Source organism: Acanthochromis polyacanthus, chromosome 19, assembly GCF_021347895.1.
Source record: "Acanthochromis polyacanthus isolate Apoly-LR-REF ecotype Palm Island chromosome 19, KAUST_Apoly_ChrSc, whole genome shotgun sequence".
Taxonomy (NCBI): domain Eukaryota; kingdom Metazoa; phylum Chordata; class Actinopteri; family Pomacentridae; genus Acanthochromis; species Acanthochromis polyacanthus.
Window position 1 is genome coordinate 27,128,634 of NC_067131.1, and position 26,453 is coordinate 27,155,086.

Sequence of the window (26,453 nt, forward strand, 5' to 3'; positions counted from 1 at the left end):
TTGAATTACTGCTTTTAATTGTTCTAAATTCTTTGGTTTACGATTTGAAACGGACCTTTTGATAATCCACCACAGATTATCAATCTGACTCATGTCCAGGGACTCTCAAGACCTGGATGCTGTGCTCCTGCAACCAACTTCTACTGGCCTTGGATGCGTTCAAGGGGCATTATCTTAATGAAACATAAAGTTTTGACCTTGATGGAACAGAGCACGTGCAGAAAGGAGCATGTGGGTTTCAAGAATGGCACAACACTTGGCAGAGTTCAATGTGCCATCACAGACAGTGGTTTGACCAACACCAGCAGCACCCAAGCATCCACAAACCATGATACTGCTTCCACCATGCTTGACAGTAGGTACTGTACATGCTGGAGATAATGCTTCACCTGGACTTTTGTATACCCTCACATTAGCAGGAGTAGGTTAAAACTGGTAACTGGACTCCTCTGACCACAGAATTTTCTTCCAGTTCTTGGCTGTCCAGTTCTTGTGTGCTTGGGCCCAATGACACCAGGCTAACCTCTGTCTCTCATTGGTCAGGGGCTTCTGACAGCCTTGTGGGTGGAACACTCGACACCAGTTCGATTTGACCACTGCTGCTGAAGCTCCCGTGATGTCATTCAGAAGTTTTCCTCCACATGCGGATCAGGATGCAGTCATTTCTTGTTGAAGAAACCACTGGATGCCCAGATCTCGGTTTGTCTTCCAAGCTGTTTGTACATCTTCATTTGTGCAGAGAGTATCCAACTGCTGAAGGACTGCATCTGCACTTTGTGGTTATCTGGTGGCAGCTGTACCCTTCCTGGCTGAGAATCTGTATTTTCAGGGATGTTTCCTGTGTTAAGTTCCTTGTTTTAGCCATTGGTGTCTCTGAAGAATTTTCAAATGTGCTGGCTTTATATAGACACGAAGCAGGGCAACAAAAATTGTGTCTTTTAATAAAAAGCATGACCTTCATTAATGGATCACTGGTACAAAAACGACCCAATACTCAATTTTTCTGGAACGAATCAAATTTAAATTTTTCATGGCTTTTTTTTAGGATTTGTTTAGTATTTTGGCTGGGACTGTACTAAAATAAATTGCACTTGAAGACCTAGAAGTGATTCTTAATGCAGTATTTCACAAATGCATGGGGTGTCCGAAGACATTTTTCCACCACTGTACGTAAAACTGTCAGCTGCTGTTCATAATTTCAAAAGGTTAGGATTCAAAATATGCTAACAACAACATTAAAGTGCCACCATTTAAGCTTAACTGATCCTCCAGGTCAGGGATGGCTTCAGATCAAATACTGTTAGATGAATCTTAGAGGAAGATGGTGTCTACAGAAACTGAACCTGTCATTCTGAACCTTTTCTGTTCAACATAGCACATGTTTTAAAAAGGGATTTATGTTATGCAAATCATTTGGCACAAGCTCAGTGGTAAGTAGATAAATAAACCACAAGAACCCGAGAACAATGGGGGTGATAGAAAAAGACGGAAGAGAAATGCATTGTGAAATTGTAATAAAGTACACCGATACTGAGTTTCATGAAGATTCATTTAGTTTTATTTATTAAAATATTTTTCAGATGACAGTTGAAGCAAAATGACAGAACTGCAGCTCATTAAATGCTACTTGATAACCACCAATATAATTCATGTGCCCTACAGTCACATCCTTGATGGCATCCCTGTTTTATGCAGCACAAAAGTGTGAAAAATAGCAGTGTAGAATTTTGGCATGGACAAGGCAGAGAAGAAAAGTAGAGACAGATAAATAGAGTGATCCATAGATGCTTCTATCTAGTGTAGTGAGGATGAAAGGAAGTTCATCCAGACCTTCAAACACATGACTTCTTTAGCTTCCAAGTCTTTGAAAAAGATTTACAGTGAAATTCCAGCTGTCAGTTGTTCATGGAGTCTACATGGGTCATCGACCAGAACACTGCAGAGCTGTAGCAGACTAACGGAAATACTCAAATTAAAAGACTAAAGTGAAATGAAGCAGCGTCTTATGTTTTCATGGCTAACACTTTCATCTTTGCTACAGATACGAAGTTAGGCCATGCCTTAATAAAGGATTAAGACCAAATAAAGCTAAATACAGCAACATCTTCCTCATTTTTTCCAGACAACAAAGCTCATTAGAGGACTGGCTAGAGCAGGGGTCGACCGATTATCGGCTCGGCTGTTTATCACATACAATCTTCTGTGTTTTTCTGATGATCAGTATTGTTATATTTAGTAGCCAATTCCAGATGAAATGAATTAAATTCAAAACACACTACTTAGGGTCAGTTTTCTGTCTTTATCTGAAGTGATCACTCTGTGGTATTAAACGATGTCCCGCCCACGGCACTACCTGATTGGTTACACCTGAAGAGTAACAGCCTATCAGCGCTGAAGGATGAATATTGAAGTCGTCCATTAATCAAACATGTAAAACATAAATAAATAAAGACAAATAAGAGCTTTCTGTTGAAGTTCGTGTTATTCTACATTTTGACACAAAGATTTCATTTTTACAACAAACGTTTATCAGTTCTAAATATAGATTATCAATTGATAATTGATTAGTAATAATGGGTACTGATATCAGCCCTGCAAAATCCACATCGGTCGAGCCCTGACATGTCGCCAACAGGGAAACGTCATGCGTTAATGAGACCATCTGAGCGATCCAAACAAACCAACCAATAACGCACTTATCAGAATGCACCACCCCGTGTCCTTGAACGATCTTCTAGTTCTTGGTTTATAAAGTGAAACATTATTTACAACATGGACCGTGGTTCCTAGAAGAAGGACGTGTCTGTGGAGAAAGCTCCAGCCAGTCTGAACTCGTCCCTCATCAGCACACAGAAGAGCCGCTGAGGCAGCGCTTTGGAGTACGGAGCTGGTCGAGGAACGCATGTTCGCAGCAGAATCTCTCGTCCTGCTGGAGGGGGGAAGTCTGCTACTTTACTGCTCCGTCCAGCCAGCTTCCTGTCGGGGCCCAAGTCCTCGTCCATCGGCGCCAGGAGGGCAGCCTAAAGAGGGAGAGGAGGGGAAAATGTGAAAGCAGCAAGAAGGTGAAGTGTGAAGACTTGCATTCATGGGTGGGGAAAGACGTAGCTTAAAAATCTGCAGCCTGATGCACCAGTTATAGATAAAACAAAAGTAGGCGAGTAACACCAAGTAATTTTCTTTTTCAATAAACAAAGACATCATCAAAGTCAACTACATTAGTCTCTCATCAGTGCTTCTTTACATGGCTGTAGCACACCAGGCCGGACTCAGAAAACAGCTCATAAATACAGCTGTGAAACCACAAAGTTGAACTGGGGGAAAACAGGATCACCAAAAAAAAGACCAATGGTTGAAAATAACTGAGGAAATCTACATAATGGAAAAATTAATTCACAAACTGAGACTACAGGAAGCACAAATGGACAAAAAATGGACTACGTGGACAGAATACAAGACTCGAAATGCCAACGTTGGAGGAGAACAAGGGGAAAACTATGATTAAAAGGACTGAAGGATGATGTAGATGCTCAGTTACCACCCAGGCATTGTTCAATTGTTGTTATTTCTCCAGCGTCTGAGGCTAGGCTAAACCGTGTTCAAATGCAGGCCAACTGCTGATTTCAGACGTAAGCACTTCTGTTGTCTTTAGATATTAACATTTGTGAACTTTGGTTTCTTTTGTTAAAAGAATAAAGGGTTTCATTGGAAATGGTTTGCGTTTTCAAGCAAACACCTCGGTCCAGCTCCTTAAAGCAATACTCTTTAAAACCAAATGTTGTGAGTCTAACTGGTGCTGCAGGCCACACATGGAGTGATTTTTCTTTGAAGGAGAAAATGCGAGACACACGGGGTGAGAGTGTCAGGATGGTTACATGCATGATAGACTAACTATCATGTGACATCTTGTTTCTAGCCATACTAGCAGCTTGATGATCACAGGCAACCGATGCATGTGGGGAAGTACAGGATTGTTCCCAGGAGATAATGATGAAAAACATCACGATCTACTAAATGCTTGGTTTCAACTTCAACTTGAGTTATTTTTCTAGTTGAGGAAGAACCACTGTTTCTAACTACAGCAATGATGTTGCATTTGTCAGTGCAGCTACACCAAGAAGAAACATGCACCATGTTCCAGCTGAGGTCTAGTTTGGTTACTGGTTTTTGTCACATTTTACCGATATAATTTGGATTGGGGTACCTCACGCACACTAGCTAGTTGTAAATGAGATCTACCCAAATATTTACGCCATTGTTGAAAAGTTTGGGGTCACCCAAACCCAGCCTTTCAACATCATTAGCTAACACAATGTAGCATTAGAACACAGGAGTGATGGTTGCTGGAAATGTTCCTCTGTACCTCTATGGAGATATTCCATTAAAAATCAGCCGTTTCCACCTAGAATAGTCATTTACCACATTAACAATGTCTACACTGGATTTATGATTCATTTAATGCTATCTTCATGGGGGAAAAATGCTTTCTTTCAAAAATTAGGACATTTCTAAGTGACCTCAAACTTTTTAACAGCAGTTTATAACTAGTGACTTCTAGATGTGATGTCTCCATCAAAAATAAGTAGCAGAATAATTTGCCTCCTATATGACCTGTACTGGAACATTTGAACTGTTTGAGCTCTTGAATGAATGAATGAATGAATGAATGAATGAATGAATGAACCTACTAAATGGATGTCAACATCATGCATTACATGCAGTACCACAAAGTATTATAGTGACAGACAGTAGCAGCAGCCTTCACATCTATGGACAACCTCAAATCTCTAGACAACCTAAATTTCATGTCTTGGGAGACAATCAGTGCAATCAGAGAAAACTAACACGACCAAAAATATCAAACTCTACAGACAGAGTAAAGTCGATGGCTTTGAACAGAGCATGCTCTTGCTGTGAGTCATGGCAATTCAGTACCAGTTCAAGGTGGAATTATCCATCTAGAACTGGATCACCATCTAGAGTCTTTGGATCGCATGAGACTGGGTGTTTTTTTTTACCTTTCATTTATGCAGATTGGAAAGGACAACTATCTAACTTTACATTTGGGACTAAAAATTAAGTTTTAATGTGTAAATGATATGTTATAAAATGGAGGATAAATCATTTATTAACCTGCTGCTTATCTTTGTATGCGATACGAGTCAAAAATGTAGCTTTTGAGATGGCGATCAGAAACCCCTATGAGGTGTTTATGACCAGAGCTATGAAGGTAAAACCCAGCGTGCAATAAATAAATAAAAACTAAAAGCTTCTATGTGTTTCGTGAATAAATAAATGTGGCAGGTATGTACCGGTAAGGAGTACAGAGACACAAAGTACATGAACTGGAACTACAGGAAATTAATACAGCTTTCTCTATGTGCAACACGAGGCAACACGACTAAAGCTACCACACGTAGAACAGCTTGTTATGCAAACCTCCATGTCACCAAATACACCCTGATTCAAAGCAGGTCACATCAGAGAAATGTGAGAGAAGATGAAGACTGTTAAAGTTTGTTAGAAAGAGAAATCTGCAATTTGAAGTGGAACATCAAAGCTGTTTTTATGAGAATTTGTGTTTTATATAGTCAAGATCTATACACATTTGCATGCGCTGTACATATGTTTGTATATTCAGCAAACAGGAGCATCCAGTAATAGAAAATGACTTCATGCAATGCTTTCATACTGTCAATGCACAATATGACTATAGTATCATCTAAGTTGTTTCAGCAAATGATTCAGCATTGCATCTCTACTTCCAGTCGACACAGAGCAATGTTTAGCATGAATTTGGTGTATTTGTGTCCATCTGTTGAATGTCTCTTTTCAGCTCTGGTTTGGTCTGCATGCACTACCGCTCAAAAGTTTGGGGTTTCCATGAAATCTCACACTTTTATTCATGTGCTAACATAACTGCACAAGGGTTTTCTAATCATCAATTAGCCTTTCAACAGCATTAGCTAACACAATGTAGCATTAGAACACAGGAGTGATGGTTGCTGGAAATGTTCCTCTGTACCCCATTCCATTAAAAATCATCCGTTTATAGCTAGAACAGTCATTTAGCACATTAATGATGTCTGGACTATATTTCTAATTTATTTAATGTTATCTTCATTGAAAAAAAGCTTTTCTTCCAAAAATAAGGGCATTTCTAAGTGACTCCAAACTTTTGAACGGTAGTGTCGGAGTCCATTTATTCTTCATATTTTCCAGCTAGCTCTTCATGGTGGGTTTCAGCATACAGCTTTTTCACTGAATAGATGCCTGCTGCTCAAAGTGGAGTTCATGAGCTACAAGTAAAAGTAAGATCATACAGTAAAAGATGCTAAAATGCTCCATAGAGATGTGTGGAACTGAGGAGTTGCAGATTATTCTTAGTGGGTTCATCAATTTACAGATAGAACAGAAAAACTGCTGACTTGAGAATTCGCAACAGACAGACACACAATACTTGTGTGTGTGTGTGTGTGTGTGTATTTGACATTGCAGTGTCACTACAGGACTGGGAGGTGGCTGGGAGGAACAGTCTTATTGCTCATGGTTACCTCATCACTGGTGAAGTCAGCCAACTTGATTCAAGCAGCAGGGAGAAAAACAACACAAAATGTACAACTTAAAAGAAAAAGCACATAAAGAGGCATCAAGAGCGTTTGATATCCTGTTATGCTCAGGAAGAGCATAGGATACCGATAATAGCGATACTGAATAAAATCAGTAGTTTATATAAAGACTCAGTATCATGCTGATATTATTTGGTGCATTGGATACAGCAGCTTCATGGAATTCAGTTTGTACTTCAAGTTGCCTACAAGACACCATATGCATGCAGCAACATGTTGCTCCAGAAGGAGTAGCATTCTAGATGAGGTCTGTCCTATAATTCCAATGTAAATGTCTGCCTCTGTGACTGTTAAGGCTGCTGGGACACTAAACCGGAGGTAACAGGCGCTGGTAAACAATGGGCCTTCTTACCCTCTGAGAGTTGATAAACAGTCTGTGGATGATGCTGCCGGCTGGGCCTTGGCCAGCTCCAATCACTGCCACCTCTGGCTCTTCCAGCAGGGAGCTCACAAACCTGGAGGAAAACGTTCAGTAAGTGCCATACTTTCAATCATGTTTAGGGAAATATGTCCACACATACAAATTAAGACAGTGGAGGTGAAATTAAAAAAAACATTACCGAGCTTACAAAGCAAAGCTAATGAGACAGTACGGGTCAAAAGTTTGGGTACACCTACTCATAAAAGGTATTTTCAATACCAATACCATTTTTAAATAGAAAGAATGAAGGAAACCCCCCAAAAACAATAAGTATGTCCAAACTTTTGACTGTAGAAGTTCACAGACAACAGCCTTTTTGCTCAAACTCTGTAACCTTTCGCTAAAGATGGTTTGTTTTGGTGACTGAAATGTCGTTTACATAAAACTGAGTAACTTACTTCTCCAGCTCATCTGTGTCCTCTCCCTTTTCGTCCTCACTTACAGAAAACTTGGCCTTGAGTGAACGAGCTCGGGTGATGGCTACCTCCATAACCATCAGCTGGTTAATGAAATCCTGCACACAGAGAAAGATCCAATGTAAGTTTGCTGTTAGGACTCTATATGGAATGTGCTTTGACTCTAACAACTAGAAAAGCACTCAAAGAGCGCAATACTCCGCCAAGGCTGTTCATTCCCCTCATATAACATTGACAGATATGCAGCTAATTTTTTCAGAAATGCAGCATTTGTTTATTAGTTATTAAAGGTCAGAAATGACGGCAAAATAGAATGTGGCCACACAAACCAAATGACCTCACACTGAGTACAGGCGTGTGTTATGCATGCGTACGTTACGTACAGACACTGAATTGTGTGATCTAAATATGTATATTGATTGAATTTAATCAATTGTTACTTGGCATCACTGCCAAAATCTAATCACTTCTGTCATTTCTGACCATCCCTGAAAATTTCATCCAAATCTGTTAGTCTGTTTTTGGCCAATGTTGTGAACAGACAGACAGAAAAAACAACGGCCACTGTCACAGAACTCAGTCGTGTTCCTTGACGGAGTAACTAGAGTAGAGTTAGTTCAGACCAGGGTTCTTAGGAGATCAATTATATTTGTCAATCTATATATTTCCACATTTGTATCATCAATTCATTTAAATGCTACCAAAACTGACTTATAGAGATTGTAATGAATTGAAATGTTGTAAAAGGTTTTGAGAAACAGCTGAGTCCAAACATCTGAGACCGCATCAAAGATTTTTCTGTAAAATTTGAGCACAGTTGTCACTGACCTCTAACTTCTTGTAGTCCCGGTTGGGGGGGTGCAGCAGCTTGCTGGCTTGAGATATAGTCTGCTGAATGCTTTTTTTGACTGATGGAATGTCTTCTACCGACTCTGTTAGAGAGGGACAGACAGAGCAGAAGAGAAGACAATGCCAAAGGTTGCAAGATAAACAGAAAGAAGGTGATCAGTTCAAGCAAGAAAGAGGGACATGGAAAAATGGGTTATGTGTTGAGAATTACTCATAATATAGGTTATGTTCATTTGATTTTAAGACGGAGGTTTTCTTAGTTTTTGCATATCAGCTCTCTTTAGAGTTGCTCCCAGCCGGCAGAAAAATAAGATGTGAATAGTAAGGTCTGCTGGTTGCAGGCGAGCATGTCAGCAAAAATGCAGAGACCAAATATCAGCAAAATAATTAGAATTCATCCTGAGGGGAAAGTGAATGCACATCCAATAGATATTTCATACAAAAGCACAGATGTTGACCAAAATGGTGCTCACTGAAGTCACAGTCAGAGAATCACAGTCAGATTCAGCTTCTAGGAAGCATTAATGAGTTACCACAAATGTGTACATTTTTTACGTGTTGCTCTTGATGATATTGGTTATTAGAACTGACAGCTCATATGCTTTACTGTTTGAGGTCAGAAGTTTTTCACCAAACAATGACGACTCACCTTCCTCCTTTAACTTCAGAATGGCAGCGTGGATCATACAGGGCAGGAGGTGACAGGCCACATCTGCAGGTTTCTGCATCGCCAAGTAGTGTAGAACCTGGAAAGACAATCAAAATACTGCTTTAAAGAGAAGTCATTACCAAGTTGGAGCTTTGGTAATAACAAAATCATTATTTTATGAGCAGCATTTTTTAAATAAACAACAGTACCAGTAAATGACAGCACATCATCTGTGTTGACATCTCAATTGAGTGAACACAGAGAAAGTTAGAAGCTCTCTCTGCCCCACCTCCTAGTGGTTTTCCAACCCTTGTGGTTCAGTCAGAGATTTTCTGTCAGCTGTATGTGTCTAACTATACTTAAAATGACCTTTTCAGCCTCCTTAGTGTCATCAAAAAGTCTTCTCTGGCGGCGTGCAGGTGTAACCCTGGCGGTCTCCCAAGCCTCCACCCACATGTTGCCTGGGATCTTCATCCTGGGACTCAGCTCGCCTTTCACCACTGTGTTCCCCTTCTCATCCACCACCTCCTCCTCCACGTAATCCCTGGGAGAGTACCAGCGCACAAAGTCCTCCAGGACACAGCCTGGGTTGGCTGCCTGTTGAGAGAGATGAAAAAATGGATTTAAGACAGGAAACATGCTTACAAACAAAAACAGAAAGGTGAGGCTGAGATTAAACCTTTTTCTGGTGATAATAAAGTGAGTCATTGATTGCACTGAACTAAACAGGTGTTTAGCAAACAGTGTGAAGTTGGATGACAGATGTCTAATAAATGAGTCCACCATAGATCAAAAAGTCAAAACTTCTTTGTGTGTCTGAAAGGGTATTTATCATGACTGTATTCCATTAGCTGACCTTTTTGGCAAGCAGCTAGATGTAGTCCTTAAATCAGTTATAGATTGCACAGAATTACTACAAGGGACATGTTTATAATGTCTATTTATCCCAGAAGCAGCAGGAGAGGTTTTTTTTTAACCCTTTAAGCTTCAGTCATTTCCAGCCGTTTTCAGTACAAAAAAATCGCTAATATTCTATTTTTAAATAAAAAAAATTACGAAAAATACAGGGAATATTGGACGGGCATCGGGAGGTGCATTTCCTTGAAAACGACCGATTCGGGGATTTTATACCGACTTCAGGACATGTTTTGGACAAAATAGTTTACTGGCTTGTGTCATCTGGATGTAAAAGGTTGGATTATGGCCATTTTTTGTGGAATCTTTTTTTGTGTGTAATAATAAGCCCGAAAATGTGAGTCGCGCTGTGTGCGTTGAAGCCGTGTATAGAGAATGGATGGATGAATATTTGTTTTTGTCGGACAAATGTGTTTTTCTCACCCGCTGTAGTAATCGCATCTGAAAGTGGTTTATACCGGCGGATTCATGAGAATCTAAGCTTTCCATCGGCGTATAGTGTTTGTATAATCGTGTTTGCAGCCGTCGGACATTCTTGAAATTCCTATGCAAATTAATAGGTGTACCGCCGGCGGTACACTGAAGCTTAAAGGGTTAAACACTGATTAAAGTCTATATCAGTGTTACCACCAATGGACAACTTGTTTTAAAGAGTTCTACTGTAAAAATGATTTCACTGTGCAGGACACACAGGTGGACAGTAGATGTATGTGTTGGCTGCCTCACCTTAAAGGACTCCATGTCAGAGAGCAGACATGCGCTCTGCATCCGAGCCCGGAGGTGGGTGCCTTCAGCTGACGTGCCCAGCTTGGCCAGCACCTCTGACTGCTCCTCCAACAGATCCTCTGTCATGGGGGCAGGCTCCTGGAGATAAAACACACACGTGACTCAGTCAGTCTTTGCTGAGCTGCAGCAGAGGCAATGCTGTCCAAAAAACACCGTAACCTCAGGAGATAGCACTTCATTTGTTGAACATAAACAGCTGAAAACTCATATTAGACACCACTTTATTGATTTCACGAAACATCCTTTGCACTGTCTGAGCAGTCACTGAAACCACGACCACTTCTGCAGATAGCCCCAGTGCTGGGTCAGAAACGCTTACCGGTTTGGTTTTCAACATGTGGGTGTGTAAATAGTGAACTGTGTGTGGTGCCACTTTGGAAGATGGTTCCTGCTCCTTCTACTGTTGTAGTCCGTCTCTTCAGTTACCTCCATCGTCTACAGTTGTGTTTCAGCTCATATTTAGTTAGCTGTTCCCTCTGCCATCTCTACAAAATCTGGTTTCATATTTGTGCCTTACAAGGTGGATCTATGTTTTGTTAGTCTGTTTGTGAGTAATGTTGGTAACAGACAGACAGACAGACCAACCAACACTGATTGTCACATAACTCCACTTTGTTCCTTGGTGGAGTAACAACGTGTTTACTTCAGATCTGTGTGTTTGCGTGAGCTGACCTGTGTGACAGGAACATAGAGAGGCTCTGTAGAGTTGAGCAGTGTCATGTTGTTGTAGGGGTGCAGTCTGCCCTCTGCTTTGCTTTTACTGACATCCTTTCCTCCCTCAGTTTGTGGAGCCTCAATCTCTCCTTGGTCACTGAGGCACTCAAAGAACTCGTCCTCACTGTCGCTCCATGAGTCCCAGGATTTTCCTTGAGATGTGTTCGCGGATGCTGCAGACTCTGGAGCTTGGCGGCTGTTCTGGGAGCCTCCAGACACTCTGCGTTCTCTGTCTTTGCTGCCCTCCAGCGTCTTGCGAACTTCGTCTCTGGCCCTCTTCCTCTCTATGCAGCAGTTCAGCATCTATACAGCACAAAAAACAACCTCTGAAGACATGGAAATCTCAACACTGGTGTCTGAACCTTAGTCACAGCGGTCACAACCAGTATGAAAAGTACGAGTTGGAATGGTGTAATTGCTATTTATGTATTCATTGATTCATTTGTCCTGGATCAGAAGCTGAACAATTTGGATGGAAGATAGATTAATAATTCTATTTTCTTGAAGTAGATGCAGGAGAAATGAATTGCAGGGATCTTATTATTTCTTACTGGAATCATCAGTTAACCTACATCTCATGTCTTTGGATTGCACTCCTCAGTGTGAAGGAAAAATCATTATTTCCCCTTTCTGAGGCATTTCGTTGCAGCTGTTGGCTGACGTTATTTCAAATTATGTTCTGACAGGCAGATGCTGTAAGAAGAAAATATGCCAGGACTTTCTGCTCTGCTCAAAGTTAGATATTGTTCATTCTGACGTGACTAGGCAGACGAGTTGTCTCCATATTGGTCTGTAATCTGAATCTGACTAGAACATACACCCAAAGATCAGAGAGAATCCTCAGAGCGGATTGGCATAGCTTGCATGAACTGCTGCTCTGTCAGTGTTACTTTTCCTGATATCAGTAAACTTCCCTCGCAACCTAAGTCATCTGAGTCTTTAGCCTCTCTGTGTCTGCTTCCTCATCCTCGCTTGACCTCACTGAACTTCCAAAACATTCAGGACAAGATTCAGCAGCCCACCTGCATCTGAACAATACAGGCTACTGCTTTAATGACAGTAATGGTCACATTCTGGACGGAGGAGAGCTTGAGAAGGTTTGAGAGAGGAGTAAAGCCATCTGTAAACAGAGGAAGGGCTATAAGACACCACTTATCAAGCATCTGTAATACAGTAATAAGGTCTACCCCAGAAAGTTTCACCATCATTAACATCTTGAGTCATTCCTGACACTGCAGATTGACATCCCTTGTTGTGTAAACTGGCAGCTCCACAACCACAACCTGTTTTCACAACCTGTCACACCAACCTCCATCTGCTTTTTACTAAAGCTCCTAGAATTACTATGACCTGCATGACTGAGAATCTGCACAAACAAGAGTGAGATGATCTATATTTACATGCACAATTTGACCTTAAGCAGACGTGTCAGAGGTTTTACTGCAGATTAGTCAATGTATTTGGACAGACTGCTTCTTTTTTTCTGCCTTGAGTGTGACCGTTTCTCTCCTAGTGCTACGTTTCCCTGTTAAAAAGAACCGTAACCTCTGATGCATCTACCTCATGTATTTTAAAATCATTTGATTCTACCTGAAGCTTCTGATGCAAAAGACAACAGCGAAGATCAGGAGGTCCACCAGCCAATCTGCAGATTAGAAAGCACATAGTTAAGATGGAAATGAGTGAATATGACTGGATTAATAGAGCAAAGATATACATCAACTACTCCTTGAAGGACTTGAGCAGTGTTTGAAGTACAAAAGCATCACAAACTAATTACAGTGTACGTAGCTTGCATCGCCGATATGCTTCATGTTAATGATGATTCTTCAACCCACATTGGAGTTAGTTGTGGAGTTCCACATGGTTCTGTGTTAGGACCAATGTTATTAACTTTGTATATGCTCCCCTTTGATAATATTATTACGAAACGCTGCAGAATTATCCATCGTTTTGCAGATGACACCCTGGTATATTTACTTTTAAAGCCAAATTAATTGTTCAGTTAGTCAGACTCTGGACATAGGGACAGAAAGGCCTGGATAACTTGTGATTTTCTTCTCTGAAATTAATGAGGAGAAAAAAGTATTGTATTTGGCCCTTATACCTCAAGAACACACCATCTAACCAGATAGTTCCTCTAGATGACATCACCTTAGCCTCCAGCTCTACTGTAATGAACCTTGTAGCTACTTTTGATCAGGATGACTTTCAACATACATATAAAACAAGTTCATAGGACAGACTTCTTTCATCTACTTAATATTGTAAAAATCAGGAACATCTTGTCTCAGAGAGTTGCTGAAGAATGAGTCCTAGTCTCCTTTTGTAGCCTCTGGGCTGGACTACTAATAATTCCTTATTATTAGGATGTCCCAAAAACCCTCTTAAAAACCTCCAGCTGATACAAAATGCTGCTGCCAGAGTTCTAACGTGTTTAAAACTTAGCTGTTCAGAACGGCCTGGGCCATCCCTGTTGCGAGGTTTTCTAGGCTGGATGTCACAGCCTCGGTATTTCTCTTCATACTGAGACACAAAACCAGATTCGTTGGGGTGTCTGGTTAAAATCTGTAAGATCTTCACCTTTCTACATGACGTGCTTTGAGATGACATGTTGTGAACTGGCGCTATATAAATTAAACTGAACTGCACTGAATAGAATGTTCAACCATGTGTCTGATGTTAAGCGTACACCCTTTAAATTCAGAGCAGTACAAGTGTGTTACATGTACCCGTAGATGAGGTAGTTGTTTTCCCAGCGATAGCGCAACTCCAGGACAAACTCCTGCCAGAGGTGGGCAACAGCCCTCAGCCCACCATAGTTGTAGTTGACCAGACACACACATAAAGCCAGTCGATAGGTCAGACTGTCACTGGGTGCCGACTTCAGCTGGAGGAAAAGATTCTAGAATGAGGGGACAGAAAGTGGAGAAAATGACAGACATCAAATATCAACCCATGGAAAAGTTCATGTACTGTTATATTTATAATTTTCAACTTTGATTTTAAAAACAAAACAGATTACAGAAGACTTAGAGTCAAACTGTCACACTGTGTAAGTGATAATATGACAAACATACATAGTCTGAGTTTTTATCTTGCTCTGTCTCGCTGGAGTTCGGTTGTGCAGTTTTGCTCTTCATATTCTCTGATGACTTCTCCACAGCAGCATCCGGGAAGAGATACTGGAAAAAACCAACACAAACATAAATTCATACATGATATATTTTACAAAAGAAATCATCCGTCAGAGTTTAATTCTCCTGCCTAACCCAAATAGTAAATATTGGATTAGTGCAGCCTAGTCTGACTCACTGGATGTAGATTGCATGTATAAACCTGTCACTGGTTATGCAGACTAACAATTAAAAAAAATGCACCAGGTTCAAACCAGAAAATCAACTGATGCAGCATTTGTACATGGAGCCAGGTTTCTGTGAGTATTAGGACACAGCAGTCTCTCAGTTCCTGCTTACTGAGTGGTGTAGTGGAATATTTTTTGGGTTTAACATACTAAAAGTAAAAGATGATATAATTAAGGTAAATGCTATCAATCTGAAGAATAGAGTTAAAACATGGATGAAATACAATCAAATCTAGTAATCGGTGATGTTTTGATAGTATTAAGGGTGTGTCTGTGGAGGACACACACAGCAGGACGATCAGAAAGTAAAACATGCATTTTTGGTGTAAAGACAAATCACATGCTTTGTAGAAAGATTAAATATGGAGTGTTCAAAACATAATAGTGTATCCTTAAGGCAATAACTGCTAAAAATGTATCAGAAACTTAATACATAATGGGCTACGCATAAAATCTGCTTCAAAATAATAGGGCACAGTCTGAACATGTGTGGGCACATTCTCTGTAAAACATGACCTAATGATAACTGAATGTCCTCTGCAGGGTGTGATCTGGGGGTTAAAAATGATAACCTGATGTCAAGATCTGACCAATGGATTTACAAAAGTATAATGGTGTCAAAACTGTCACTCCAATGATACACTCTAAAGGTGTGGAGAAAAAGACCAGCTCTCACAGTATAAAAGACGACTTAGTTTCCAGTTCAGTGGTTGCAAACGTAGACAATCCAAACTAGTCCAAGACTGCTGGAACAGTCAGTCTGCTGCAACTGCTTGCTACAATTAGGACTGGAAACCCCAGTACACCAAAGCACTGTCCTCAGAATTTCTTCATCCGCTGCTTTAAATTGACACCTAAGGCATACTGTTGGTTTTGAGTCCACCTGACATGCAAAGTGATGGAATTCATTTATCACTGCCAAAAAATATTACAGCCAAAAAAACAACAACAAAAAACAATGCTTAGCAGCCCCATATAAATCCGTCTGCATGAATCACCCTTACCAGGAGGACAGAATTGAGAACGTCGGTGTTAAGTGGTGACTCGTCGATGCGTCGGTGGCGGCGGATGTGCTTTCGAGCCGTGTGCACCATGTTGGAGACGGATAGTTTGGTAATCGGTACAGTTGCTGTCGGCTCGGTCAGCTTGGACAAAGCAGAGCTGATGTCACTGTTTTCTGCAGGGGAAAAAACAGCAATTATTAACAAACATTAAGCAGCTACCAAATAGCATTTTGCATTGTAAGAATTATGCACATAGAAGGACGAGCACAGGAATCTTTTACTCAATGGTTACTCAACCCAAGACTAAAATGTAGTAATAAATCATTTAAAAGCCTTACTCTGAGTCTCTCACACCCAAATAGGAAAACACAAAACCAGTTAAGTTAGTTGTTGTACGTCGACCACCTGCCCTTTACTCTGAGTTTTTATCTGAATTCTCAGAGTTCTTTACTAACTTAGCGCTCAGAACAGATAAAGCCATTAAAGAGGGCGACGTCAATATTAATGAGGACGATGAGAATAACGGCCTCAACTCTGCTTTTATCTCATCGTTTGACTCTATTGTTTTTGTTTTAAACGCCAATCAACCAACTCACTGTTTTAACCACAGCAACGACATTGTTTGGACATATAGCACAGAAGCTGAACATCTTACTGGACTTCTAAAGCCCTCTTTCATCTGATTGTTTTTAATAACGTTTGAATTTACAATAAAGGACTATGAAGCATTTACCAAGAAGTTCCATTACAGCAGATGTTTATCTGAAAATGCAGTAATTATTTCTGGTAACGTTTCCATTATTATTTACTTCAATGCCAGATGCCAACACAATGAAGAGCAGCTCCTCTATCATTAGTCCCCCATTAGCCTTCACTCTTACTAACGGGTGAAGCCTCTATACAAACATTTCACAAAAGCTAGTGAACAGGTAGTAGGTTTCATGCTTAGAATAGTGTGTTTAGTGACATTACAGAAAGAAACAAGACCGCTGTTAAATAGTAAGACCAGGAACCGGACCTTTGCCCTCCTCTTCAGTCAGTCCCCTTCCCAGAACCTCCTCTGTAAACTCCTTCTTACAGCAAAGCTTGAAGAACTCCGTCAGAAAGTCACCTACAAGGAAAGATGAGGAAAGGTCAAAACAATCCAACATTTTTGAGGTTTAACTGCACCATGTAGCTGAACAGAAAACTGAATACCGAATGAAGATTTTGTCTTGCTGTGGCATTTAGTTTGGATAAATATGGGTTAAAAACTTGGACGAACTGTTAATTTTCGATATGAATGGCCACTCTCTGGGTGGTTCATTCATTCTGTATCCTGTCAGTTATGTATTTCTTTGCTGATTTCCCTTTAAGCCACACCTGCCTAATGTTTCTGCTACAGAGTTACTGTTGTTTCTGATTACACTGATGACAGCTCAGAGCAGAAACCTGTTCACTTCTGCCCAATAAACAAGATGACTAATTATCAGCCATTTCTAGCATTTTGTTGGTTTTTACTGGAATGAAATGTCAACTGGTCACTAAGGGCTTCAACTTACCCAGTAAACACTGAGGGTTCTCAGCTGTCTTGACTCGAACTGACCAGTGAGGAGCTTGAAGAGGATCGAGGTCACTGTCGGATGATAAACAGAATCCGTACAGTACATGGTAAAATCATGACCGCTAACTGAATCGTACTATAGGTGGGTCAGCGATGATGGCAACACTGAACAACCATGAGCTCGTCTAAGTAACTGAGTAAAGATCTCAAAGAATGGAAGAGTCATGTGAGGTCTGCAAAGCTACATTTGGAAAAGTCAGAATCAGCTTAGAAACAGTTACTGTAGACACTTCAGTTAATCGGAGCTCTATGGCTCCAGTCACCAGAAGCATTTCTATAGAAAAAAATATTGCCTATTGTTAAGCATGGGGCTGGAAATAATCAGCTGTTTAGGTGTAAGAATAGATTCCAGTAAATATCAGAAAACCTTAGGTGCAAATGACATGAGGTTAATCAGGAAAGTATAAAACAGGTCGGCTTTAACACCATGTCCCAAAAGTTTCCCGCTGGACAACAAGTTAGATTGTTTGTCACCAAAATGGGTTCCACCGGGTCCATCAGGTACTGTTTAATTGTTAGTCTGGTCAAACTGTCAGGCACAGGGTGTAAATTTATTGCGAGACCAAAATGCAGTACATTCACAACCAGACTTTGGAAGCGTTGTTACCATGGCCAAGAGTAAGAGTGCAGAAGCTCCTCTTTCAGAGTCTGAGATTCGTGCACAGGCCATTGCTCTTCGAAATGTACTTCAACAGTGTACAACAGGAAGAGGATTGAAAGCAGCTCTTAAAATCCACCAAGAACAAATTCAAGAAATGCAAGTGTTGTAAATGGTTTACATTTTGTCACACTATGCTAAATCAGACTGATGATAAATAGATAACCATTAGGGCAGGATCTGAATATCCAAACACCCCCGTCGTCAAAAATGTCGCGCAATCAGTATTTGAATCATCCCTTCATCCTCACCCCCTCACCCTCATCCCCAGTCCAGGACTCACTTCTACTGCAGGGGAGAACTCAGGACTCTTACCTGTAGACATCATTATCCACAACTATGCCCTCTGTCAGGTGAGGCCAGGTGGTCGCAAGATGAAGTTCACTACAACAGCCAAAAACAGACACAAAACAAGTCGTTTTGCTTTGCTCAGACATGATTATAATGTCCTGTCATGAACAGTAACACATAATGAAACAAACAGATACTAAAATAACACAACAAAACAACAGCAACTTCTCATTCTCCACCCACACGCCAAACTCTAGAGTCTCACAAACATCAGGATGTAAATAACACGTATCGCACTGTAACCACTGTGGAGAAGTGAAATGTAATTATAACATCAGTTTTATTTCTATTTCACAAGAAGTGCTTACAATGTATTGCCATCAAAGTTGTAATGGTTTACCTGATTGGTTCCTCACAGGCTCCAAATGGAAGCTTCCCAAACTCCACCCCTCCTACTTCACCTCCAAGAAGTGTGTCAAAGTCTACCAGAAACCCCGAAAACCCACACCAGATGAAAATAAACAGCTGAACAGTAGTACATCTCTTGGGTATTTACATAAAACAGTTAATGGTCACTGAGGCCACCAGGAGCCACCGTATTCTGCATTTTGATGAAATACTGAGAATACTTAGTTGTGATTTTTTTGCCACAATACTGTATAACTGTGCCTGTGTTGTATATGATCTGATGTGGTAATGTTCTATAGGTTCCTACCTGGAGGCTGCTGCGGCCAAGAATACTGCTGCCAGTCTTGGAGAATATAGGTAAAGCGAATGGCAATGTTGACTGGAGGTAGAGGAAACAAGGTACAACCCTGATGAGGGGAAAAACACAGAAAATAAGCAGTTGTCTGGTTAACATGCTTTGCGCATTATTATTACAATATTTATGCGTAAACTGATACTTTTATTCATGTGCTAACATAACTGCACAAGGGTTTTCTAATCATCAATTATCCTTTCAACACCATTAGCTAACACAATGTAGCATTAGAACACAGGAGTGATGGTTGCTGGAAATGTTCCTCTGTACCCCTATGGAGATATTCCATTAAAAATGAGACGTTTCCAGCTAGAATAGTCATTTACCACATTAACAATGTCTACACTGGATTTATGATTCATTTAATGTTATCTTCATTGAAAAACAGTTTTTCTTTCAAACATAAGGACATTTCTAAGTGACCCAAAACTTTAAAAAGGTCATGTATGTGAACCTGGAAAAAAGAAATCTCAGTCTGTTTTATGTCATATAAGGTTTTTATATGACACTGTTTGCACTATCAAGTACTAGTAAGAAACAGCACTTTGTTGCATCCTGTGTGTTTTTGTAAATACCATGTGAGAAATGACAAAGGAGTCTATCTATCTATCTATCTATAGCTGGGTAAGATGTTCGATTTGTGAAGTTTTTTTCCTGATAGATCCTGCTCCATAGTACTTACTATCTTAGACTTGAAGATGTCAAGCAGACCAGATAAGTGGTTGTACTGGCTCGGCACTTTGCGGAGTTGGACAATTTCAAAGTCAGTTCGCACACCTGGTCCCTGGCACTCTCCAGCATACATCCGCCTCCACTTCTGCTGGATCTGCACAAACATGGGAACCTGACTGAAGGCAAAGATAAAAGACAAGAAAGAGCAGTCATTAGTATGAAGACTTCAGTGTGATCACTTGATGTCTCCTTTACCGCTCATACTCGGCTGTAAATACTCTCCAACAGGCTCTATGATACCATCTAAAATCACAGAGCTACTACAGGTTTACTCCGAAAATTCACCAGATCTGTGTTTTTTTACTGCTTGAAACTTGCTTTGTTTCTGGAATGGATGCACTTTGGAACTTCTTATAGGGTTTTAAAAGGAAGGACAGTCTGAAATTGAAAATAAAAAGTTCAGATCAGCTTTGGGGGAAACTCACAGAAGCTGAAGCATTAATGTGACTTCAACTAAATGTAAATCCAATCAGCTGAAAGAGCATCATTTCTATGGTCTCTGCTTTCATGAATACGGTTTTAGTTTCTCCGGAGCAATGACGGTGACTCACCAGCCACAGTTGGCGAGAGAAATGGAGACGGAGCTGAGAAGCAGATTGCATTTGGACTCACTGATGATGGCCTCACAGTTAGTTCCAGGGCTGATGACCACAAAGTCACGTAGGCCGTACCTGTCAACACAAACATAGTTACTGCACAACAAACACAGGAGCAGCATGCTGTCCTCTGATTTACCACCTTTCATTAAGATTTAATAAGAAAATATACTCGGTTACAGCGTTCATCACTGATATGAAATTATAGGCTAGATTTTAAAGCTGGAAACGGCTGATTTTTAATGGAATATCTCCATAGGGGTACAGAGGAACATTTCCAGCAACCATCACTCCTGTGTTCTGATGCTACATTGTGTTAGCTAATGGTGTTGAAAGGCTCATTGATGATTAGAAAACCCTTGTGCGATTATGTTAGCACATGGATAAAAGTGTGAGTTTCATGAAAACATGAAATTGCCTGTGTGACCCCAAACTTTTGACTGGTAGTGTATGTAAAAACATAATTTCTTTGGTTAGTCAGACAATATGCGTAATCAACACATATTTGCTTAACTGTCAGTTACAGTTGAGTTTTATGGAGTCATTGATTCCAACTGGAGTATGAGCCGCCTCCCGCCCCTCCCCTGTTTTAGGTACTCTGAATGAAATGGTCGTACTGTCAAAAATTCCCATGGTTTAAATGTACTTACAGGAAATAATATAACCTTTTATTGACTGAAAAACCAAATTATTCACTTTAACTGTGCTCATGTCAGCTGTTGAAATTTAAAGTGGTGGGGTCTCTTCCACATATTCACGGCAGTTTTCCAAACTGCTTCATCATTTGTCTGAAATATCTCAGTTTCCCCCTCTCTTGCGGTCTTCTCGTCACATCTAAATCCATCCCACTGACCACAAAAGGAAGTCATGCTAGCAGAGACGTCGTTTCCTCTGAAGCATCATTGTGATGATGACAGCTGGATCAGATGTCAGTCTGCAGGGTTGCATGTCTATCCTCCAACATGACAAAGTCAGTGTAAAATATCTAAGCTTGTTTCTCCTGCAATAAACAGCATGACAGAATAATGAATTACTGAACTCACCATCTGACCAGGCAGTGGGCTCGAGGGGGGAAATCATTGTTCATACACAGCAGGTCCTGCATCGCCAAGGGCAAGACATCTGGAATACAACAACAAATGTGATCTTGGGTCTTACTGACAAGTTATCACGTAACACTGACCATGACATGAACACGAGGAAAATGAAGGAATAACAACAGGAAGTACGAATTCATAATTACTGAATTGCTGCTGATGCAAAAAATGTAATTATTAAATAAGGCCTACTGACAGATTTGTATACTAAGTGGATCTGATTGTTCAACTGGATCAATGCATTACAATGATGTATTCAGTTAGGTAAACTGTGACTTCACCAAAACCTATTATTGTATTATTGTCCATTATTGTCTACAAAACACCTGCAAAAAAATGGTGTTAACCTACAGGACCAGTCAAAAGATTGGACACACCTACTCAGCAATGGTTTTGTTGAATGACACAGAAGACATCATATCTATGACAAAATGTGGAACTCTCATGGACAAAAAATCACCACCTTATCACGGTGGAGAGGTTTTTGTGTCCCTCTTAGGAGCTATGTCATTGAGGGCCATAGCCACTGTAGGGTTTCCTGAGACACCTGGTCTGAAAGGAGGGGTCAGACTTTAAAAACTGGCCACATAACATGTGCATTGCTCTTCACAGAACTCGCATAGCTTGAATATGACAACCAGACCTGTACCGTCGGTGAATGAAAGGTCGAGACTTGTCTGTCTTTGGTGGCGGACCAAAGAATACAGAGGGAGCTGCACAAATGACGTTAAGAGACTTCCGGGCAGCTAGTTATGACGACTCCAACCATGATGAGGTGGTACTCAGTTGTAATGGAAAACGACTTAAACCGAGTCGAGTCGAGTAGAGCAGGTGCTCGTGAAAAGAGCCAAAGGAGCAGCTCACTATAAGCATGTGGTGCCCCAGTCTTGCTTCATGGGACTCGGCCAGACACAGCCAAGAGAAAGCCGCACTGACCACCACAATGTGGACCCACCACCTGCTGGGATAGGCGTAGAGGTCGGGTGCAATGTAGGGCAGGTGGTAGGCGTGGGGGTCTGACCCACGGCACTTTAGACTGGTTGTCAGGTTATGAAACATCACCTCACTGGTTGGGAAGGAAGTACAGCTGCTGGGATAAGCTTCATTAAAGGTTTTGGAACCAAACTCCTGGAGAGGCACTGACCTCACTCTTTTTTAAGTGTTGCCCAGAATTAAAGGTGTTGAGTGGGTATGGAAAAAAATCCCAGGCCCCCAGCTGAGAGTGGCTCTTTTGGAGCTCTCATGGAGGCCTCTCTACAGCTATGTGTCACAGAGGAAAAACCTGACTGAGGGTGGGTGACGCACAGTGAAGGAAAAGCCTTCAGCAAGCTCTACAATGTTCATAATAGTAGAAATAAATCAAAACCTTTAAGCAATTATCCAAATTCTTGACTAGAACCGTATATTTTCCGCCACATCCAGACATGACTGTACCTTCCTTGGGTGTGTCCGTCCCCTCATCCTGCTCACATTCGTCTTTCAGGAAGTGGTGGGTTATGTAGAACTTAAAGTCAGCAAAACTAATATCCTGTGACTTCTCGCACCAGGTGCCACTGGTATATGAGCCCTGTGTTCACAATAAAAGCGTTAGAAAATAAATTATAAAGAACCTACAGGTAGCTCACTGATCATTCAGATAAACATAAAGGACTAATGAGAGCAGAATACCTTTTCTGGAGACAATCTGCTCGCAGAGTTGCCGGTCAGCTTCCAGTCGTTCAGCACCTCCTCAACTCTCGACACAAACCTTCAGGTAGACAGAAGAGTTCAATTCAGGACCTGACCACAACTTTTGTTAGGAACGACCACAATGGACAGAAACTAAATACGCACTGAAGCAATCAGTCAAGTAACTTAGTGAATAATCAAATGAAATAATCCGGTAACAATGTGAGTCCTTCATCAAACAAAGACTACAAACATTTGCTTCCAGCTCCTGCTTTTTCAGTTTAATCTTGATCAGTGAGCTTTCTGTGAGTTTTGGTCTGTTGTTGGTTTGCTGACTGATCTTTCACGAGATGAGATGTATAAGGACTCATGTGAACAGAAGTCCCAAGTACCAGTGAGAGAAAGATTCACTGGTTAAAGATCTGCTTTAGAGCAGAACACTGATCAGCCTTCCATTAATACATTATCTCATGTTCACTTTAACATTCATTTGCTTTTAAGTAAGTTTTAACTGCGCATTTACTCAAGTATTTTTTACATACACGTGGGATCTTGAATTAACTTAACCATTAAAAAATATGCTGAGACAATGTAGAAAAACCTGCAGTTTATTTCTGAACATTTTTACATTTTATCAGCTCCCATACTTTGGTTGTAGCCAGTACCCTGTAAACATCACTGGCATCAACAATCAGTGCTGAAATTCTGCAGTCTTCAAATTTAGTTTTTTCGTGAATTTGAAAAACTAACCTGCAAAATTTAATCTTGATCCAAAAATGCAAAGATTAATTTATTTTTATTTTTACAAAGACATTATTACATACACAAACACAATAATAAACTAATAAATAAATGAAAACAAAGAATTATTATTGTATGTTTAGTAGATCTTTTTTGTACATTTAATGCGCAAATTTTGATCTAATTAGCCATATTTTGAACAAAATAATTTGAGCAACAGAATAAATGCTTGAGAATAACTTCTATGGGCCAAGAATTACTACATACATTCACTCCTGTTGTTCCAGAAGTTAATACTGAATCTCCACCTGATGACTAAACAAAACATTTTCTGTCATTCATGTCCCTTGTTATTGCCCCTAACAGCTAATAATTAATTAGAGATATTATTAACTGCAATTAACTGATTAACAATTAATCACTGACAACTCTTATCTGGACAGAGCAGCACATCAATCCAGCCCATACCTCATGCTATCGATACATCATTACATGTAACGCTTCAATTTTTAAAACTATTGATTTTAGAATAATCTAAAAACTGTTAGATAGATTGCGTTTGCATATGTCTTATCCTGGTTTTGATCCTAAAGGCATTACATGACTAAACAGCATCGTGGTTACTGATTACTGTGTCCTTGTATTCTGATTTTGTTTTGTATTCAATTTCAATTCAAGGCAATTTTATTTATATAGTGCCATTTACAATTCAAATTGTCTCGAGATGTTTTACAGAACCTATATCCCTGAACCCCCAGAGCAAGCTCTAAGGCACCAGTGGCAAGAAAAAACACCCTTAAAATGGTTAAAAAAAAAAAAAAAAACTTGAGCAGAACCCTGATTTGCAAAAAATTGAAAAACAGCTACATGTGTTCAGTTCTAGTACTGCATTCTGGTAAAACGTGGTGTTGAATCTGGAGGTGCTGCCCTGGATGGATCTATATCTCTTTCCTGAGGGCAACAGTGAGAACATTCTATCTCCTGGGTGTTTAGAGTCAGAGATTATGCTTTTGGCCCTAGGCAGACATCTGGTGTTACAGATGTGTGACAGAGAGGACAGCTGTGCTCCTATGATGCTCTGTGCTGACTTCCTGACTCTTTCCAGAGCCTTCTTGTCAGCCCTAGAGCTGCTCCTGTATCACACGATGTTGTTTGTGAGGATGATTTCTATAGAAGAACAACAGCAGTTCCTGGGACAGTTAAAGGTTGACTGCTGCTTATAATAGTGTGAGACGAGAGTCAAAAATAGAGTTTGAAGAGGTTCTTTGGTCAACATTAAGGGGTGTATCTGAGGCCAGGCGTCCTTCTGACAGCTGATGCTAGCAGGCTAAACACGGTAGAACTACTGTAACACCAGGTTTAAACTTCTAAAAATGTTTACAATGAGCCAGCAGGTAAAAAGTTTATGTCCACTATCATGTCATGTGTCAGCTGTCGATTACTGGTTTAAAAAGTGGCGAATCTGCCAGCAACGTAAACATCTGCAGCACAGAGATGATGTAAACAAACGTCTCGACAACACGGTCAGCAGTTCTACCGGAACACCGTCATACACACCGACACAGCACACACTGAACTGATAACTCATGCAAATAAGTGAAGTTAATGTATTAAATGTGTCGTCTAAATTTGAGTACTGTGAGGGTGAGGTTACCGTTCCCACTCTGACGCTGTGGTGAAATCGGTGATCTCAAACACGACTCCTGCTGGAAGAGAGCGACAGGTTAGAGCTGAACACAGAAGCACTTCTCCTGGTGTGTCATGTCCTGTCAGATCACCACACTGAACCACAACACGTTATTTGGAGAAATAAACTCACATCACTGTCAGCAGCCATGTTGACGTCCAGTTTTCTTCTTCTTCTTCTTCTTCTCCTCTACTATTAAAGGAAGTGCTGCCCATGTAACTCCCCGACCATATAGAAATTATGAAGTCTGGTCTAAGATGCCTGTACTTTTATTAAAGCTATCTGCACTTTCAGTGACTTACTTCGAATTTATTCTTTCACACTTCTATTGTATTTTTTATCTTTTACTTGTTTATTGTTCTATCATTTATTCTTTATTGCTGTTTTGTAAGTTTAAATCTTATAGACCTATAAAATTTGTGTGCCCTACATTCAGCTTGCCTGTACTGTTTACAATTCATTTAATAATGCTGTGTATCTTTACTGATGATGCCAGTAGTTTTGTCTCTGTGGGTAGGTGTTAAGTTCTGCTGGAAACCAGCCTCTACATGAAGCTTATCAGCAGATTTAAAGCATTATGTGCTTTCCTGGTAGATGGTTGAGTTTGGACTTGATAAAATACAGTGGACCAACACCAGAAGATGATACAACACCCCAAGCCATCACAAACTGAGGAAACTTCACACCAGACTTCAAACATCTTAGATTTTGAGCCTCTCAACTCTTCCCAGACTCTAGCATCTTCACTTCTAAAAATAATTAAAATAAATAAATAAAAAAAATGCAGAATTTACTTTTATTTTGAAAGAGGACTTTGGTCCACTGAGCAACAGTCCTGTTCTTTTTCTCCTAGCCCAGGAAGATGCTTCTGAT

At 40.4% G+C, this 26,453-nt stretch overlaps 1 protein-coding gene across 1 annotated transcript; it reads right to left on the minus strand.

Moving 5' to 3' along the window:
- Window positions 1–1,535: 1,535 nt before the first annotated feature.
- rab3gap1 (RAB3 GTPase activating protein subunit 1) lies at window positions 1,536–25,681 on the minus strand (the record flags this gene model as incomplete). The annotated part of the gene is made up of 25 exons (XM_051939175.1): window positions 1,536–3,020; window positions 5,437–5,457; window positions 6,552–6,575; window positions 6,979–7,081; window positions 7,446–7,561; window positions 8,292–8,395; window positions 8,962–9,058; window positions 9,331–9,558; window positions 10,603–10,740; window positions 11,335–11,679; window positions 12,967–13,021; window positions 14,109–14,281; window positions 14,457–14,561; window positions 15,745–15,917; window positions 16,763–16,855; window positions 17,286–17,359; window positions 18,321–18,389; window positions 18,697–18,778; window positions 19,012–19,111; window positions 19,742–19,907; window positions 20,343–20,462; window positions 21,431–21,509; window positions 22,919–23,051; window positions 23,153–23,231; window positions 25,548–25,681. Coding segments are annotated over 25 exons (3,045 nt in total), but the record flags the coding sequence as incomplete, so codon positions are not given.
- Window positions 25,682–26,453: the final 772 nt, after the last annotated feature.